Here is a 20,753-nt window from a genome sequence, read left to right as displayed (position 1 = left end):
CAAAGAAGATGTTTTTACCAAGCAGAAAGACAGCACAGGCAAACAAGTCAGCAGATGTTGCAAGTAGAAAAAAGGTCTCAGAATTTTCCACTGCAAGAAAACTGAAAAACAACTTCTAGCCTAAACTGTAAAGTACTAACTTTTAGTGACTGGAGAATAGTAACATGAATATGGTAATTTTAGTAGTTATGATAGGCTATAGGTAAAAGTTAAGGTATAGATTGGTTCTACTGTATTAAGATGCTCAGCAAAGAAAAGTATAGAATGCATTGTAACCAAAACCAAAGGGTGTCCAGGCCTGCCTGCAGCTGGAGGTGACACCTGTAGGCACAGCTCTGTCACCCACCACCCTGGACTGCTGTAACTTCTTGGATACAATAAACTGCATTTTGAAGAACTGCCTGGAGTCCCACATCCCTCATTTAGGCTCTTACAGCACAGGAAATGACAATGACAGTCATGGAAGTTCATTCACTCATTCATTCATTCAAAGTCAATTATTTTTACTTGTAATTCAGCTGTAGCAAATTGTCTTACAGTTTCATACTTCTGAAAACACTACACGTGTACCTGTCTTTACAGTCAAAAATGAAAAGATTAGCTAAGAAAGAAAACTCTTGGATTACAGCTTTTTGTTAGCTTTCTTACTTTTCCTTTCTTCTTCCTGTCCATAAATTCTTCCAATTTTCATTTTATTAATATTTTTTTCACACTAATTAGTAGCTCTGAGAATGGGTAATTTCAATAGAAATAGGACAGCAGTCCTAGTTCAGCCTTTGTTTTGCTCTCTGGTTTCTCCTCCAAGCATTCAAGCTGTGAGCCAGGTGGATCTTACACTGGCTGAAAGGACAAGGTCAGGAAAACTCTGAGGGCTGTGGCACTGGGAGTAAAGTGACTGCACATCCTGGAACTCTTCCATATAACAAACTGACAGACTCTGATAGCACAGTGAAGTAGAAGAATAGAAATTATTTTGACAGGTCATTTCAAAAGATTCAGGTAAGTCCTCAGTAAGTAACTGTAACTACCACGAGTTATTGCCCAGCCTGTTTCAACTGAAAGTTTAAAGTTTGTTTTAGGAGAGGTGGCCATAGAAGCTTATGTCCATTCAATGTTGCTTTTTAGTGATACGACTTTCCAGTAACTAATGCTCACCATTCTGAAAGTTACACTGCTAAATTCTAAAAGCTCTTACTAAATAGTGATATGCAGATATTTATGTCACCCATTCAGAGACAGTATGCACGTCATTCACAAATCACAGGATAAATTCCATTTATGCCCTTAGAGTTTGCTCTTTCATCTACTGAAGCAGGAAAGTATCTGGTATTTCACTGTCCTAAGCAGCATCAAACTATTGACATTTAAAAAACAGAAACATGCCAAGGAAATAAAGTCTCGTGTTTGACTGTTCCTTTGTTGCTTAATTATTTCTTGATCTTCCCTTTCGTTTTCTGTTAAAATGCATTTAGCATTCTGTGTATAGACCATTAACAAAGAAGAAAAACCTATGTGCAGCTCATTGAAAGATATGTAAACAATGGAATTTAAACAAAGCAATTATATTTCACATGCAAAGAAACCCACAAATAAATATGTCATGTATGATTGAAAAAGATGCATTTGATTGCTATTTCAGATTTTATTTTTAACATATAATGTAATTAGGAGAAACTGTGTATTACTTCCACAATGAGTACCACATTCCTTGTGGTGCATTAGAACATTTAAAAAATTTTATTTACTAAGAATGAGTCAAAAACCTGGTAATGAGACACAAAGTTGACCATTAACTTGATTTAGCTGCCATTGGTAACAGTGTCAGGGTTCACTTCCAATAGTTCAGCTGCAGAACAGCAGATGCCATGAGAACACCACTATAAACAACAGGACCAACCAGCACAGTCAACTCATCTTCCTGAGAGCCCAGGGACTGAAAATGCCATTGGTGGCAAACTGCTCTTTACTCACTTGCAGGGAGGAACACTGGTTACTTGTGTGAAACATGTAGTCATGTTACACTTATTTCACTGACAGAGAATAGAAAACCACTTTTCCTATCAGCAAGTTGATTTCTTTCACAAGATGTTCAAATAGAATAGCAAAGCTTTACTGAAATGGAATACCTAGGGAACTAAAGAAGTGATTCATCTCTTTAGAAGCAATTTTTCTAACAGTTTTGGAAAAAACAGAAACTCAGGTTTCTTCCTCCATCTGCAACATCAAGTAATTAAGCATCTCTTAAATGATGCCTAGAAGTAACATAATGAACCTTTTCTGTTGGTGGTGTACAACACAATTTTCCACCTTCAAGCAGGTATGTAAAACAGATTCACCTCCTCAGCAAACCAATTTCATGGCTAAGGAGGCCTTTTCAAGGTAAACTGGTAAAATCTTGAAACTACAAGAATAATGTAAATTCTGCTAGTAGTGAACATTTTCCTGTTCACATAAACTACAACTGAACTACACCCATTTCAGACAGGCCACTCACAGGTGAGCTGAGCCCCACAGCCTGGCTCCCACTCAAACCTACAGAAATCAATTCTGTGGCTGTTCCCGTTCCAAGTGTGTCCAATTACATTAAACAGAGAGAACTTATGCATAACTCTGCAAATACTTTTCTTATTGATAACTAATTTTCATTTGACAATCTAGTTTGCTTTTCTGCTTTTCAAATGAGAGCTGGGAACAAATTTAGTCTGTAAAGTTATCCAGAAAATCTCCCTAGTCTTATGTTTTAAATGATTATGTTATGAACTAGGCTTGCATATCAAATAACAGAGGAAATACCAAATGGGAAGGTATAGGGTTGTTCCACTCTCTGCTGCAAGATTTTACTACAGATTAACTACCCTCTAAGGATTTACAAAGCAAACTTAAACCTGAATGTTTCACATTATGCATGTTTTTTAATGTTTTTATCTCCTTTTCAGCAAAAAATCTTCTCTGTGAAAATCATAGATTTCTAAGGTCCAAGGCAGGGTGTAGGGAGTTGGATAATGAATCTTTTCCCCTTGTTTTTCACAACTGACACACCCATTACTTTCAATTTGGTGCCATTGATTTGTTGCATTAATACACAGTAACTGCCATAACCTAACATTGTGAAACATGAGGAACTTTCACAAGCTGCAACTTTATTCTGGTCCTATTATTATAAGATATTTTGTTTCACAGTCTTGTTTTAATTGGCACAAATTCCTCAGAAACCTCCGTCTGTGTTTTAAGGAGTCTGACATTTTTCCTCTTCCTGAGGTCCTTCCCTCATGAGTTCAATTTCAGAAGCTTTCCATACCCATTAAAAACTAAAAATAAAACCCCTCATTCAGGGCTCTGATACTTGTTGGAAAGCAACTGAGCAGCAGTCCAGGAAAATAAGGCAAGTTCCTGTAAACTTGGAAAACTCTGAGTGGAAGTCTGAATTTTTGTCACAGCTACAAGACAAGGGTAGAGCAAGAAAATCCCTTTTAGCAGTGCCAGTTCCCCTTCACTAACGTGCCAGCCCTACTCATTGCACTCAAATGGGGCAGCAGAGCACAGGAGAGTGGCAGCAGAATTCTCCTGGGCCTCCAGAGAGCTTTCACACAGGCCTCAGCATCACTGCTAGCCTTAACTAAAGTTTTAAATAACCACCAATTGAGTTTGAGTAAAACACTCCTATTTGTGCAGGATTTCTGCCTACCACACTTTTAACCTTCATCACCTTAATTATCTCTCACAAGACAGTAAAGACTTTTACAGCCATCTGCCTGATTTTACTAGAAAAAAAAAATCTATGTTTCAAATACATTTATAAAACTCCTTAACATTATTTGACCTACTCTGAGAAAATCCATTTCAGAAGGGATTTTAGACAGATTATATAACCTTTGTTTTTCCAATAATACACCCAGAATCGTATTTCAGAAGATCACTTCTGCCACAGCAGATGGGGGCAGATTTAAAAAAAAAAAAAAAAAAAAAAAGGGAGTGAAGGAAGAATTATCTTTTTGCACTGTCAAAATATTTTCTGATACCTAGTTTTAAATAGTTTCTCTTCAGAGTGGACCTATGCATGCAGCAGGTGCTGGGTCAGTGCAGCAGCTCCATGGCACCCTCCAAGCCCAGCACCAATGTCCCCTCAGTGATCACCAGCACCAATGTCCCCTCAGTGAACAGCAGCACCAATGTCCCCTCAGTGAACAGCAGCACCAATGTCCCCTCAGTGAACAGCAGCACCAATGTCCCCTCAGTGAACAGCAGCACCAATGTCCCCTCAGTGAACAGCAGCACCAATGTCCCCTCAGTGAACACCAGCACCAATGTCCCCTCAGGTGATCACCAGCACCAATGTCCCCTCAGGTGAACAGCAGCACCAATGTCCCCTCAGTGAACAGCAGCACCAATGTCCCCTCAGTGAACACCAGCACCAATGTCCCCTCAGGTGAACACCAGCACCAATGTCCCCTCAGGTGATCAGCAGCACCAATGTCCCCTCAGTGAACACCAGCACCAATGTCCCCTCAGGTGATCAGCAGCACCAATGTCCCCTCAGTGAACAGCAGCACCAATGTCCCCTCAGTGATCAGCAGCACCAATGTCCCCTCAGGTGATCAGCAGCACCAATGTCCCCTCAGTGAACACCAGCACCAATGTCCCCTCAGGTGAACACCAGCACCAATGTCCCCTCAGGTGATCAGCAGCACCAATGTCCCCTCAGTGAACACCAGCACCAATGTCCCCTCAGGTGATCACCAGCACCAATGTCCCCTCAGTGAACACCAGCACCAATGTCCCTTCAGTGATCACCAGCACCAATGTCCCCTCAGGTGATCAGCAGCAGGGAGGGCACCTCTGTGCTCTGGCTCACACCGTGTCCCTCCCTGCAGAGCTGCCAGCACTGCCCATGGGCTGAGTGCAGCAGCACACTGAGGGGGCCCTGCCCAGCCTCACCTGGCCCCAGGCACACCCTGCTCAAGGCCCCTTTAAGCTCTGCTCCATCAGTCCTTGCCCGTTTCCTCAGAGAGGCGACTTTACCCAGCCACAGCCTGCCCTTCCATGATCCCTCCCCTGGGACTCCCTCCCAGCCTGAGCCTGGCCCTGCCCCATGGCCACAGACCCGCCCCAGGGTGGCTGGGCTGGGTCTGACCCCGGGCTCTGTCCCTGCTCTGATCCTGAGCTTGACATTGCCCCTGCCTCATCACTGATCTTGCCTGACAGCCTGGACCCTGCTTGGGCCCTGCCTGCCACCCTCCTTGTGACACTGGGCCAACAGGTACAGCCAGGCAGGCTTCAGGGGCTGAACCGGGGCAAAGCAAGGCAGGTCACAAGGGAACACAAATCTCTGTAGACCTTGGCCACCCTTCTATCAAACCCTCCTGGCTGTACGCTTCATTGCAAATATGAAGTGAATTACATATTCATAAAGAATGCAAACCTTCTATTTCCATATAAATCCCACATGAAATCAATGAAAAAAGGTATTCTCTCTTGTTTTTTCATTTTATACTAAAACAAATAAAGAGTGATAATAAAAAATAACTAACTCCTGCACAAACTTAATGGTGGTTTTTCTTTTTCCCCCCATGTTTCAGGAGATTTTTAAGTGAAGTATCCAGATTTAAATAAAAAGCAGTGAAAGAAGAGTGTAAGCTACAGTACTCATTGGTAGTTCCAGATTTCACTGGTCAACAAACACACTTGAACCCTTTAGGCAATGTTTAGAATTGAGAGGAATAATGCATTGCTTTTATGAAGTTCTCCTTTTACTACAGTTCTCTTGCAGGAGATTATTACAGAAGCATTGCTGTTACTCTTTTTAATGAAGAGTGAAATCCAGAGCATGTGTTTGGTTTGTTTTGATTATGTTCCCTGATGTGCAGCATTTTTCCTTTCTTCCCAAGATTTTATTTTGGCCGCAGAATCTCATTAACATCTAAGAATTGTTTGTATTTTGGCTTCTTTTCTAAGTAGGCTCTAAACATAAAATGAGAAACAAATGAACAGAGGAGATGGCAATGAGGAATAAACAAAAATGCAGGAGGGAAATGCTCCAGTTAGCTGGAAGGAAACATTGGTGAGTCTCCCATTGCTGTAAATCAGGAGAATGCAGTTTCCCACTCCTGACCCATAGGAGAAATAAACTTTCCAGCAATTAGAGCTGTCAAAGAATCAGTCATGTGAAATGTTTGCAAGAATCTCATCTGCTCCCATCAATCCCATTTTGTTGCTAAGTTCAGTAAGGTTCACCAGATTTACTCTACTGATTAATGGACACTGTTTGGTGGAACTCTGCTGCTTTAATGCAGGATGACATCTTTAGAGAATTATGAGACAGGAAGCAATTTTTCTACAAATGTAAATAAAAATATCATAAAAGTTTGTCCAGACTCTCCATAGGCAAAAGAGGTTAAAGATCATAGAGAAGTCAAAGCCATGAAACTTAAGTTAATTGTCTTATTTATGCTCAAGATAGAGCAATAAATGCAAAGACAGGCACAGACAAAGTAAGACTATCAGTCTCACTCTGCTACTACAGACTTTTAAACCTGTAATCTTTTCCATTGAAGTGGGTAAAAACTTCTGTTTCTCTCAAAACTGAGCCTGGGGGTATCAATAGATGGTGTTTAGACCTATTTCCCATACAAGGAACAGGAGTGTACACTTTTCAGAAAAGAAGTGCTTGTTTCCCAAAAACGAATTGCTTTTCCTCCCTTCCTTTCCAGAGCACACATGGTGGCCACACACCTTGTTTGTGTAACATACACTCAATGGACTCTGATACCTGTTTATCAAAATACCACAAATCAAGAACTGCATTGTCTTAGGAATATGAAGAGGTTTTTAATTACATATATAAAGATTCAGTGTGTGCAGAAACCAACACCAAGGAGGTTAATGCCATGGGGCGAAACAGGTGGCCCATAAAATACATAAATACATTGTAGGAAAACAATGCCCTGGAGAACAGGGCAAGAAGGCAGCCAAGTGTTATTTACAGGGTAAAGCAACATATAGCCCACCCCTGGGAAGGAAACACAACTCCTACACACAAATTTCTATATGCTCTACAGATTTTTTAAGTGCATATATGTAATATTGCTGAAATCACATTTAGGGAAAAGTAATGATAGCTACTAGTTCAGAACCACAGAAACTATTAATAATAATATAGGTAACTAGCACGATTTCTGCATCAATTAAAATTTTGCATGGTCTCAGTAAAACAAGAAAACAAAATCTTTTCACCATTCCTAAATTAGACCATGTTCTTTTCTTAAAACAATGTTAAAGAATACCCATGTCAAATTCTGCACAAATATCAAATCCTGAAATTGAACATCTGCTGCCAGCAAAGACAATGGTAATTTTTTATGTTGCTGTGGTTTTTCTTGATGTTTTGCTAGTTAACCAAGGCTATATTGTAATAGCTCATGCATCCCATCAATCAAGACAGGGAAGTCTGATCTATCCCTTGCTGAAAGAGGAAGTATGTGCCTAACCAATCTCTGACAGGCTTCTGGAAATCTCTACTTGCTGCATGTGCAACTGTACACATGAAGTGTTTGCAAAGTGGGTTCAGAAAAGGCCTTCTCTTCCAGCTGTAACTAAGTTTGAACTCAACCATTTCAAAGTTCCAAAAGTTATGATAAGTTCTTTTACCTCTTATTTCTAGGCATGGCTGAAATGTCAAAATACAATGGGAAAGACTGTTCTGTGGTATTTCCAGCTGGGACTTGAAGTAGGCATGTAATAAATCTCACAAAGAAGGTCTGTTCTTGTGAGATTTCCACCACAGTTTTGCAGACTCAAGAGGTTTGAACAAGCTTTTTTAAAGCATTTGAACTTTTGGCTGCTTATCTGAACCATTTGTGGCTGCCCATCGCTGATCTATGCTTATTGCTGAAGTGTGGCTTGGCTTAAAGTACTTTTTAAGGAATTGTTTGGGGAAATGACACATGCAAAGCCCATATACCTGGGAATGACCATTTCTATTCCATGACAGAATTCTCTTGTTTTTCAACACAAACACACTTCTCTACAAAGAAAGAGAAATTTCTGCTCCTAAGCTGCAGCCCTTTCAAGGCACAAGCAGACAGCTAATGGCCAAGAGCCTGACCTTGCAAAGCTGTTCACTGCTCCTGTATTTCACTGCCTGCCCCTGAATGTCTCAACATCCCAGTTATGAGGTATGCGTGAATCTTAGGAGATCCTGCATGTTTCACCTCAAATCTACTTTTTTCCTGAAATAAGCTGTTTCTTACATCCTCTTTGTGAATCAAACTCCAAACCCACTCCTGGCAGAAGTGATGGTGAATAATGCCAACTACAGTAGCAAGCATTTGGAAGAAATTAATCTGTACACTTATATAAACTGAGAAGGTAACAAAATCCATTCTTTACTCTCCAGCCCTAAAAAGTCTGTGGTAAAAAAAAACCTCCAACATTTTCCACATTACCTGCTTCACTTCTACGTCTCATTTAACATGTATAAATAAGCATAATAACATTCTACAGTTATAACCTTCAGCTCAAAAGCTGCTTTTAATTCTGCAGAGGACTAAATATCAGTGTAAAATAATCAAGAGGATGGTGCTAGAGTTTTCACTGCAATGTCTGTGCTTTATGTGGTGGAACTGCACTGGACAAGAGCAGCTGGGCAAAATGATGACTTTGAGGGTATAATGGATTTAACAGCACTGTAGAAAGAACAGATCTGTAAGAAAAAAAAAGGCAGAAAAAAAAAGCACTGCTTTTTCCCTATAGCAAAATCTCTGCCCTTTGCACTAATACCTCTGCTTCTCCTGGTATCATTCTGTCCATACTATGCAGGAGCATACACTGGAAAAAAAAGTCATAATGACACAGATTAAATAGTCTGTACTTTTGTTTTCTTTATAAAATCTATTTGAGTCATCTGAGGGCTGAAAATTTTGTGGACTTTGTAACAAGAGTCTGATCAGCCTTTTAAAGTTCTGCAACATAGCAGGTACCCGCCCTACTTGTGAAGTTCCTGCTCCATCTTGGCATCTAAACCATGTGGAAAATCTTCTGAGTGTCCAAACTAATGTCCAGCCTGTGAGCCTGACATTCCTGGCTTTCAGAGGTACTATCACAAAGTGATCTAAACAATGAAATCATAAAGTTGTGAATGTAATCTTACAGCTTCACTGATAATTACATTATTTGTCTGTCAAAGCAAAGACAGACTGAAGGCTGAACTTGCCTACAGATGGAACTGATATGCAAGCATCCACAAGAGGGACCAAAATATCAGGCTTTTCTTAGCCCATGTTTGTAGCCCATGTTTTTTCTTAATGAAAGCATATAAATATCACCACTGAACAACAACTCTGAGCCCAATCACGAAACAAGTTAAATCACCACTGGTTTTACTGCTTTCATGCAGAGAATCTGACTCATTGGAAGAAAATTAACCCCAACATCCACGTTCACAAAATACAAGAACCTGAATCAAGCCTGCCTGACTTTATAAAGTTGTTCCCTTCTTTTCACACCTATGAGATAATTGGTTTATGGATTGAACTTAAACCCAGACATCAGGCCTCAAATCTATATCCCTTAACAAAACAGTGGGGAAACTTTTAAGAGTCTGAATCTCGAGACTCAGCACTAAGCAAGAAGAATAATAAATCTCAGCACACTCAATATTTTGGAAAGTTCAGACTCAGAGCCAATTCTAAGTCTGGACATTTGGCCATGTACCCACAGGCTTGCCCTTTCTATGCATTCTTGCATCTTAACACAAACTCAAGAAGCCCTTGGGATCATTGTTTTTTTGTTTGCTTTTGCCTGTTTAAAAGACCAAGAATAAACATGGAAAATAAGATTACTCCTTTTATGGCTATACAGATGTGTATTTTTACAATTCTGATGCTCTTGTTTTAGAAAGCTTGGCAGGATAAAGATACTGAGAAGCCTTACCCTGTCACTCCATTCTGTAAGAAACCAGCTCTTGGCACAGGGGCCCATGTCGCAGTTCTCGATGTCATTTGGCCGCAGTTTCATGTTACATTCCTCATCATCAACAACGTCCCCAAGGTTGCTGACACACTTCACATCTCGAGTCCTCTGCCCCACTCCACAAGGCACTGAACACTGGGACAAAAAGGAGGTTGCATCAGGACTGCAGTGGTTTATCAGGGAGCTGGAACCATTCAGTTCATTCATTTATTCCTGCTAAGACATCTTTCTGGTTAGGAAACTGATGGTCATAGTCAAGCAGGGATTTATTGAACTAAGATTTGCTTATTTCCAAGGTTTTTAATATTCCACTTTGTTTTAAACAAAACCAAGCTGATGTTTGATTAGTGATACAAGAAAATTTGTATTCTTTCTGAGGTATTCTACCCCAAATGAATGGATCCTACTTACTGAGGTCCACTCAGTCCTGATCTGCCACTCGCTGCAGATCTTGAGCTGGCAGGTGCTGGTGGTGTCGGGCTTCTCCAGGTGCTGGCAGCGGTACTGCTGCACGGTCAGCGTGCGGTTGGCGTAGATCTGCCGGCACAGGATCTGCCGGTGCTGCATGCCCAGCCCGCAGGTTTTGCTGCACTCAGACCACTCCCCTATATCCCAGCTGAAGTGAAAAAAAAAGAATATCTTTGTTCCACAAAGAACTCTCTAACACTGATCTTAACAGAACTGGAATGACATTATTCTTATGCTGGTCCAGAATCCTATAAAATCCCACTTCAGTCTCTGTGTGTGCAGTGATCCCTTAGGAGGCACCATCACGCACTTGTTACGCAGCCTTCCTGCAGAGGCTGGTAATTGTGAGCATGGATACGGATTGCACAATTCATGGTCTCCAGACATATTACAAATGTTACTCAAGCCTGTAACAGCTGCTTGGTTTTTAAAAGATGTCTAAAATATATATTACTGCTCTAATGACACTTCCCAAAAATTTTAAGATATGCTGCATGAAATTTTTCTGCAGCAAAGGCTCTAAAATAGACAACACAAAAATCACGAAATGCATCCAGGCATTCATTCATCAGTAAAACTGAAATAGTAAATGATAAGCAATGAACAAATATAATTAACTTTAGAGACTGAAAAAAATCTCTAGATAGAGCTTTCTCATTCCAAAATTTCACTGTATTTATTCAGTCACTTTTAAATAAATGCTATTTTCAGTTTTTTCTTTACAAGCATGAAGACACAGACACACATTTAAAGGAAGTATCTAAATTGTTTACACATTTTATTTCAGAACTCCTGTATTTTGAAAGTCAAACTACTTTCCTACTTAGAATTGCCCCCTTGACATGCAAGACCCCAAAGACACTGGTTATTTCACTTAAGTTACAGTATCTTACAAAGCAGGGCATGGGAAGAGGTTGCAGGCCTCCTCTTCTGGAATGGGTTTGGTGCTGCTGTCACAGTAACCCTCGGGTACCTCCTCGTGAGTGATTCTGTTGACGCAGTAGAAAATTGGGTACTGTGATCCTGAAATTAAACAGACAATTAATTGGTAAAAAATTGCAAAACACTCTGCAGCAACAACAGCAGCATCCAACATTGATGCAGAAAGGAAAAGCATAAATTGACAACAGGAAATACAGACAAAGGTTTATCCAAAATTTCCAAATGTAAGAGCTGACAGGATGCGGTAGCAGTTTCTGCACTGTCCAAATTCCAGCAGATCTATTTGTTCAGTTATCTTAAATGGAAATCTAGGACAAGAGATGGTGGCAGTTCTCATGGGAAGCATTTTCACTTTGTAAAAGAAAGATAATCAAGTCTTTCTCTAAGTCAAAGTTTTACAAACATGCTTTGAAATCTCTCAGGTTTTCATCAAAACTGTTAATTTAGCTCCCTTTTCTTTAGGTAGCACAAAAATAACTTATTTTTTCTTCTTTCAACTTAGAATTTCCTAAGGTCATTTAACTTTGGTGGATCTTAAAAAAAATAATTAAAAACTATCATTTATATTTCTGCATGAAGAAATAAAGTAGAAGAAAATGGAAAACACAGAGGTAAGAAAAAAGCAGAAAGTGTCCTCTACCGAATGACGCAAAATGAAAACAAAGCCTTAAATAGTACAGATTTTTTTCCTGATTTTTCCACTCCTTTCTTTGTCAGCCTATATAACCTAGTTTGGCTTGAAATGCCTTAGGGCCATCAGAGAGGCAGGGGCATTTCACAGCAAGATCACAAGAAATGTTCATACATTCTCAATAGTCTCAGGATTTGGCTCTCAAGATCCAGGTTCTTTTGAATTTAACTTAATCAGAACATGCACACATTCTTCATATAATGGGAAAAGAGACACTTATATCTGGCAGCTCTGTTGCTAAATTTCATGGAATAAATAGGAGGCTGAAATTAATTTTTTTTATTTTAATTTTTTTGAACGTCCTAGTGCTTTGCCATCTTCATTAATGCCACAGATTTCATTAATGCCACTGCCAAGAGTGACCAGATCTCTGCAGAAAGAACAAGAACCATGTGCCAATGTTGATAAAGGCCACGGCATACACAACCAAGATTTCTATGATGGAAAGGAAGAATAAATTTACCTTGATGTGTTCCTGCAACTGCACCATAAATTACCTGATTTGGATACTGAAATTCACCTTGAGTATGGGAATTCAGTCACTCAGTAGTTGATACAGACTGATTGCTGCTAGCCAATAATCAGACACAATTATGGATTCTGCTAGATGACTTGTAGTAAAAGCACAGTGTGCTTAAATGCCAACTAAAATATTTTTCTCCACAAAAGGGCTGACTTAAGGAAGTCTGAATTTTACTGGTAGTATTTTAGCTCTAGTACTTCTGCAGTAATTTCTCCAAGGAATTTTCTTTTTTTTTTTAACTGAGAAGCAGTTTTGATTGCTATCAATATTGCTGGACTTTTTCAGCTGTCTGTAGCTATAACATGCACACCCATCTGGCCTTAGACCAAATTTACAAAGTGTCTTCTCAAACTAATTAGGAAGCAAATGTTCTACATGTATATGAACTGGTGACAGTCAGCTGAGCTCCCACACTGGTACATGTTTATTTTAAACCTCTGCAGTTTTATGGTATGGTGGTAGGTGGCTATGCACAGTACAAAAGATTTCACTTTTACCATCAAAAAAACTTATTCCTCCAAGTAATTGCTTGTGTTCTCCATTATTGAATCTGTGGTCACTGTGAATGTCTGGCAGCAAAGCTTAATCCCTGTAGTATATACAAGCAGTTTATGCACCACTTCCCAAAAGTTCACCAGGCCCTTTCCACCCCTTTTCCTTCCCACTTCTTCCCGTTAAAACCTCAGACTTCTGCAGTCACACCAGTGCTGCTCCAGCAACATCCTATGAGACAAAGATCTGTCTGATGAAATGCCTGTGAAACCTTCCCAGGAAGATCAGAAAACAGTTGACAAAGACACAAAAAGCACAGTGGGTGGATCTGACAAAGCTGGAGAGGCAAAAGGAATGGTAAAGAATGCCAAAGGATGTTGAGGAAAGTAGCTGTGTACCAAGGGCATGGGAGAGAGCAGCTCGCCATAAATGCTGAAATATTTCCTTTCACAGACAAATGCCATATCCTTCCTTATAGTTTCCACACTTTCTATTTCAAATTTTGCCGGTTTTACTGATTTAAATATAAGCACAGGTAATAGTAGTGATGTGACCTTTGGTTGCAAGAGAACAGAAAACAGCAGGTCTAACCATATTTTGTGCACACACAAAGCACTTACCTTTCCCACATGTAGTCGTACACTCAGTTTTTCCAACCTGTTTCCAGTTGTATTCTCGGTTTTGCCTTGATGGTTGCATAGCAGGCACCTGGTTTTCTGGCTGATGAGAAGGAAATCTTCCTGGCTGAATAACTGGAAAGGTTCCAGCTGACTGTCCAGTGAGAATGTCTGTCTCTCTGTGCAAATCCTCAGACTCATGACTTGTACTTTCTGGCATTCCTAACTGACCATTGAGTGGCTCCCCTGATGATGGACAATAATAGAAAAGTAAAATAATGAGCTTATTAGTCTTTGTTATTATTCTCTAATAATTAGAACTGGAGAATCACTAAACTTGGAAGCAGCTTTAATCTGCTATGTAGAGACTGCCTAATAGTGATCTGCAAAGATTGTGTTGTTTAAACTAAGATAACCAAATCTTAGCCAGCAAGTACATTAAAAACTAAAAACTGAAGAATCTCCAAAGACAACGCAGAGTTAATGCAGCCAGTGTCAAAATTTCCCAAAGCATTTTTGTTTTGTTCCATGCTCTGCATTCTCTGCCTCCCCATGTCACAGCACAGCTGCTCCTCATTATGAACATACCAAACACTCAGAAATCTGCCAAAGCAAGTCATGAACATTAAAGTGAGGAGAAAATTCACTTGCAAAGTTTCTCCTGTCCTTCAGAACTTCCTAGGTGTACACACAGCACATACCCACAGCTCAGGCAGGGGCTGCCCAGATTCTTGCTTGGGAAGAGAACACTATTCTGTTTGATCCTCTCCAGTTGCAAAAGGAAAAGGGAACTGTGGAGGGTTGTTTTAAATTATCTCAGAAAGAAAAACACTCTGAAAATAAAGATCATGTTCTATTTAATTTCTGAGACATGGTTACAACACTTCTACTCAAAGTAGTAATCTTCCCAGCTAAAGCATAATAAACCCTGCCAGTTTTAATTCACTGAAGTTTTACCAAATCTATGGTGAGTTCTAATTTAACATTTCATAGGGTGAAATTCTGGGCCTCTCTGACATCAATGACAGCATTTACACTAATTCATTGGTATGAATTTCTCCATTAGCTTAATAAGTAACAAAAAGTGTTTGATAAAAGGAAATGGTGACATTTTACCTGGCCTCCTGTGAGCAAGCAACTGAGGACTAATGACATTGTCTCCTGGAATGATATATTCATAATGTATACCAGGGTTAGGCTGCTGATGAATCATCTAAAAGGAAAACCAGCACACATTGAGTTCTTCCACTTGTTATGTTACTAATACTTAAATATCAACTTGAACTGATCAGCTACGTAATGTTATTTATCACTGGTTGGGATAGAAGCAATGGTTAATGACCAAAAAAAATGCAAAAAGAAGAAAATACAAGTTACTATTTCCAAAGAAGAAAATGCAAGTTCCTGTGTTTGCAAACTGAGCTAGCATTTGATGGCAGAGAAACTGTTTGTCTAAATCTTCTCTGAAAAACCTAAGACTGCTTGGCACAGCCCAAGCACACTTGGCTTGGGCCAAGGTGTGCTGTGGGCTGTGCCAGCCATGGCCTCTCCCCTCAGCAAGGGGAGCAGCAGAGGCTCACACCAGGCCTCAGCAGTAGAAGAGATGGTCCTAAGGTCATCAAAACACTCTCAGATAGCAGGGACTTGACAGACGCCTGAGGAAACAAAAGCAAAGAAGAAACAAAGCAGAAAAACCAAAACACCACAACCCCCAACCCTACACACGCAGCCTCTGGCACTTTTAGAGATTCCCCAGCAGCTCAAGGAGACCCCTGCAGACAGCACACACACTGCTCTGTGTCCATGGCAAAGCTGCTGCTCCTTCCAGCACCTGCAGCTCCCTCAGCACCCAAGGAGCCCCAGCAACCCAGCAGCTCAAACTGGGGCCATCCTGCTGCCCTCCCCAGGAGCACTGCCCAGCAAAGATCAGGGAGCAGGTCCCAAAGGCCCATGGACCTGCAGCAGCAGCTGAAGATCGCCTGCAGCCCTCCTGCATCCTTCCACATTCATCTTCAACTGAACCAAGATGCCTTACAGAACACAAGTCTATCAACGTGTTCTTTATGAAACACAGGCAGGAACCAGAAGGTTTTCTCCTTTAAATGTGAAAATGAAGCTCAGGGTTTTCAGAATGCTGCTGCACAAGCCCAGGTGAGCTGACAGGAGCGTGACTCTGACAGTCACTGTTAAACTGGGTGTGCTTGTGTAAGCAATTGGGCATAATAGGACCTGAGAAAGATATGACTTTAGGACAGCTTTTATAAACTGTTAGCAGCACACTCCATTCCCAACTCAATTCTACTGCACTGCTGCTCTGAGCCTGAGCACACCCACACTACAAATGCAGGGGTGTCATGAGCTGATAGTTCCACCACTTTAGCTCTCATCACTTCAGTACTGACACTCATGTTCTAGCCTGAACTCTCTGTGGAGATTAATCTGCTAAAAGCCTCAGACTATACTCAAAGTACCCTTTAAAACCAAACCAAATCAAACCAGAACACAAACAAAAACCCAAACCAACAAACCCACAAGCAAACACCAGAGCTACCTCTGGCTTTTTGGTTCTCACCAATGAATCTCATGGATTCATGGACCTAGAAGTAAAATGTCCTGTTATCCTAATGGCCCAGTGACCCAGCAGAGGACAACTAATGCTTCAAGGCTTCACTAAATTCACATCTATTAATACCAACTAGGGATTCAGACTTCTGTTTTAACTTATGTCAAAATCACTCTTTCCTTGCCAAATATAATAGCTGTTCCTCTAAACACTGTCCCCCAGAGAGTATTCACTTTTCTGAACCAGCTAATAATGCACTGCCTGCAGTATTTTTTTTAAAGGTTGGGTCCTTCCAATGTCACTTTCTTATCCAAAAAATACACCCTCTTTGTGGTCCTGAGAGAACCAAGAACTGTGAACTAACTTCAGCAGTACAGTACACATCCCCTTCCAGAGCCAGGACCCTGTTCTTTAGATGGTTCCAGGAACAACTTTCCAGTGGTTCCCATGTGATGGTTTTTCCATCATATTTCTCAAAACAACTGACAGGCATATTTTAGACAGAGCTTAACTGATGAGGTCCCTAATTAGCATATTGTTTCAGGTTTCCTGCAGGAAAATTCCTGAAATGATAGAACAGTTTTGCTTTGACTTAGTGGACCCAAGTCTTTGTAGCAATGTATACTTCACACTTGGACAGAACTTGCATCTCTTTTTCTTGTTACTTATAACCTCCTGTACATCAGAAAGCTTTTCACTTTATATTTCAGAGTGGAAGAAAGACAGCATATCTCAGAAAAACAGAACAGAAGCCATTTGGAGTTCCCATCTGCAAATCTCTTCATTTTTCTACACAGAGCATAAAGATCATGAGTATGGGTGAATGGAGAATTACACGACTCAGGCACTGTAAGATGAAGTCTGAAAAAAGACATCTGTATCTGCTTGGCTACACATCTCAAGCCTGGGAGAGAGGCGGTGTCATACTGAGCATTGATTTTCTTGCATATAGCACTATTCACCTTTATCTTCCCACAGTATATTAAAAAAGAGACTAAACTACCATTTTATACTGAATTGTATTATTCCTCCTATCAACCAGAAACATCTCAGGTGAGAGTCCTGTCAAATCAGAAGTGGCAATCCACAGCAGCAGCCACAGAGCAAAGCTGGCAAAGCTATGCCCATCATGGCAGCTTTCTTACACTCCCTAAGCCTAAACCAAAACATTACAATATCAAACACCAAAACAAACATCAAACAACATCAAAACTTAAGGCTTTTTTATGATATTACTTTGGAAATGTTTAATCCATTTCCTAACCCATTTCTCTCTGGGTCATTATGTACTAGGCATTAATGGGCTGAACATAAAAACTCAAGGGGCAAGCCTCAACTCACAAACCCTGTAACCTCACAAAAACACAAACATCTGAAAAACACAGAGTCTGCATTGCACAGTTTAGGAGCCCAATTGTTTATTTTTCCAGGCTTTTCCCAGTCGTTCATTACAATCAATTGGAAAAGAAGTTTGGATCAGTTGGACTTGATGATCTTAGAGGTCTTTTTCAACCTTAATGATTCTAGTGTTAGCATAATTATTACACTGCTTTATTAGACACCATATAGCAGATGGGAAATAACTTTGCCAACATCTAACTTTTCCCAGCTTAGTAATCAGGGTAGTTACTATTAAGTTTTCTATGGAATTATCCAGCACATTCACTTTTCTACCTTGCATTGCACTCAAGGACAAAAAAGCCTGTATGAAAGAATCATATATTCAGTTAATTTCTTTTTTTCAAGAAATGAATTTTACTGTGTGGGAGTGTATAATCTCAGAACACACCATTTATCTTGGAAGAAGTTGTAATCAATTCCAGTTATGTTTTTTATTTCAGTATGATGAACTAAAAACCCATCCCATCTAAAGTAAAAAGCTTTCTCAATATTTCTCCCTCTTAGACACAATTTGTCTTCTGTCTTCCTTTCTCAAATAGCAATTATCTATGGTCTCCCATCACAGCTTCATATTGAAACTGCCCTGCTTCAAATCCTACATTCTGTAGAATGGAATAGAAGCAAGCATGGACTTGCTTCTTTTAAAGGAAACTGAGATGGTGAGAGGCCTTGTCTGGCTTAAGTATTTGCTTCTTCACTGAGAAATTAAACTATACCAAATTTGTTTCAATAGGAAAGTATCCAGAAAAAATCCAGTTCACAAAAGAAAAGCCTTGAACATTGTATGCCATATTTCTACTTTACTGAGCAAGTTCAATTGGTTATACTGGATCAGTTAAGTCTGAGAGAAAAAGGCTTGATGAAGATTTCCTATGATCTGGAGCAAAACAGATACCACAGCAAACAAGTGTAAAACATCGAAACAAACATTTCAAAATTGCAGCAACAAAGTGTTGGTACTGAATACCATTTTAGTGCTGCGTGTTAACCACGAACTGAACGATTTCTTTTCCATCAGGAAGAATAATTTAAATACTAACTCACATAGACATCAAGGACTTCATTTGTTGGCCCATCAGCCAGAAAGGACTCCCCTGCAGTGCTGGAGATCTCATTGGGGCGTCTGTAGGTGAACATTGTGCCCCCTCCTTCGTACCTGCCCGGCCGGTCGATGGCCCAGTTACCGTTGATGATGGAGCGTCCCGAGCGGCTGCGCAGGGCTGCGGGGACACAAACACAAGCACTTGTCACAGGAAAGCCCCTTCCCACATGCAGGGACACAAACACAAGCACTTGTCACAGGAAAGCCCCTTCCCACATGCAGGGACACAAACACAAGCACTTGTCACAGGAAAGCCCCTTCCCACACTGCTGCCCAGTCAGCTCCCCACAGCTGCACAGAACACTCTCAGGTATTCCTGAGGCCAGGCAACAAAGCTGATGAAAAGTACAGTTATATCAGTAAAAAACTCAACAAATAAACACAAAGCAATCTTAGAAAACTGTGTCTCAACATTTCGTATGTTTACGCTGTAGGAAAAGAAAGAAAAATCAAAGACAGCTTGGAAATCTTTTTCAACGGTTTCTCCTAGGTGGCCACGTGACTCTCAGCCAGCCAGCAGCACACACAGCACACATGGATGCCAAGGAAGTGGTTTTCCTGCACTTTCTTCCCATTGCATGGACTAGTTTGTGATTTAGGCAGAACAAATCACAGAGTCAGATACAGAAAACCAGTGCATTGCACAATGTAGAAGGACCAAACAACGTAGGAGCACATGAGTACCCTGAGTTGCCAAATGTTCCTGTTATTCTTCATGATGCCCTTTGGCTGGTCCCTCCACTTCCTCTTCAGAACAACTTTGTCAGAACATCTGCAGAGTCCTGACCTGCAGCACTGCTTGGAGTGCTGAGCATTCTGAAAATGCTCTGTAGGATCCCTTGCTTAAAGAAAGTGACTTGCAAATCAGATACTAGCCAGCGACTGATAGAATATGGATTCAATGTCCCGCTGGGCAGTGCGTCCCTTGGTTATTATGGGCTAGTCACTGGTTTGGTGACATAGGAGCCTCTGTTCCTCCTCATTCCTATTTTCTTTATCTGTCTATGTGACTATAATTTTCAGTCTTTAAGGTCAGAAACTCCTGCCACATATACGCATAATTTATGAAATACTACAGTAGCATTATTTTACATATATACATACATATAAATATATATACACATATAGAGAGAGAGAGAGGGGCTGAAACCCTATCAGACATTGCTTAAGGACACAGGAATGACAGAACCCTTAGTTTCTCTAAAGGCTCTACTCATAGATTTTCAATTTTATTACAAAAGAATTTTCTTTTAAATAAAAACTTTAAAAGAGACAATAAAATCTAGTAATACCCTTGGCTGTATTTTGCTTGGTAATTTACTTTTTAAAATCCAAATTAAAGGTACAAGCTTTGAACTTAAAAAAAATTTAGGGTCAAGGAGCCAGTTATTCCAATTTGCTTCTTCTTCACCCTGTCTCAACAACAGTGATACTCAGTTAAAATGCTCTCAACATTATACACAACTATTTATGCTACTAGGAAAAACTTACATAGCATGGCCTAAATGATGGGAAATTAGATTTATGCTACTAATTCCAAAGTAATACACATTAGAGAGAGAACACTTATTTTTTTGTACGTATTCCAGACATCTGAATTAACTTAACTAATCAATAGAAGCAGTCTTTGTGCTTTGCTGCAGGGCTCAGAACAGAATGTCCTATGAGAAGAGACAGTGACACTCCCTTGTCTTGTTAGGTTGTAAAATTCAACATCTTTTGACTTGGAGGGGTTGCTGCTGACTACCCAACTATTTATAATTTGCTTAATATTGATGAAATATTTTTATGAAAGCAAAAATGGCAATGAATTTAATGGCTTTGGATCAGACCCTGTAAATGTAATCACACATTTTGAACTTTTATTTTACTTAATGCTACATGTTTATTTTCCCAAGAGCTGCCATACATCCACTTGCTTCCTAGGTTTCATTTACTGACATGCCAACAAAACAATCTCTATACTGTGGACATTACTTGAAAAATAT

The 20,753-nt window shown here is 40.1% G+C and overlaps 1 protein-coding gene across 2 annotated transcripts in view; it reads right to left on the bottom strand.

Moving 5' to 3' along the window:
* The window catches only part of THSD4 (thrombospondin type 1 domain containing 4), a 212,098-nt gene that overhangs the window by 6,476 nt on the left and 184,869 nt on the right, over positions 1–20,753 (bottom strand). For both annotated transcript variants that reach the window (XM_066558881.1, XM_066558882.1), the window contains 6 exons: positions 18,708–18,883; positions 14,816–14,912; positions 13,703–13,945; positions 11,328–11,457; positions 10,378–10,582; positions 9,928–10,101 (listed from right to left, as the gene is read on the bottom strand). In XM_066558881.1, coding sequence (XP_066414978.1) covers positions 9,928–10,101; positions 10,378–10,582; positions 11,328–11,457; positions 13,703–13,945; positions 14,816–14,912; positions 18,708–18,883 — 1,025 coding nt within the window. The remainder of the gene's footprint in view (positions 1–9,927; positions 10,102–10,377; positions 10,583–11,327; positions 11,458–13,702; positions 13,946–14,815; positions 14,913–18,707; positions 18,884–20,753) is intronic.

Source organism: Molothrus aeneus, chromosome 13 (assembly GCF_037042795.1).
Source record: "Molothrus aeneus isolate 106 chromosome 13, BPBGC_Maene_1.0, whole genome shotgun sequence".
Classification (NCBI taxonomy): Eukaryota; Metazoa; Chordata; class Aves; order Passeriformes; family Icteridae; genus Molothrus; species Molothrus aeneus.
The sequence above is the reverse complement of the archived record's forward strand: the minus strand, read 5'-3'. Positions and strand labels throughout refer to the sequence as shown.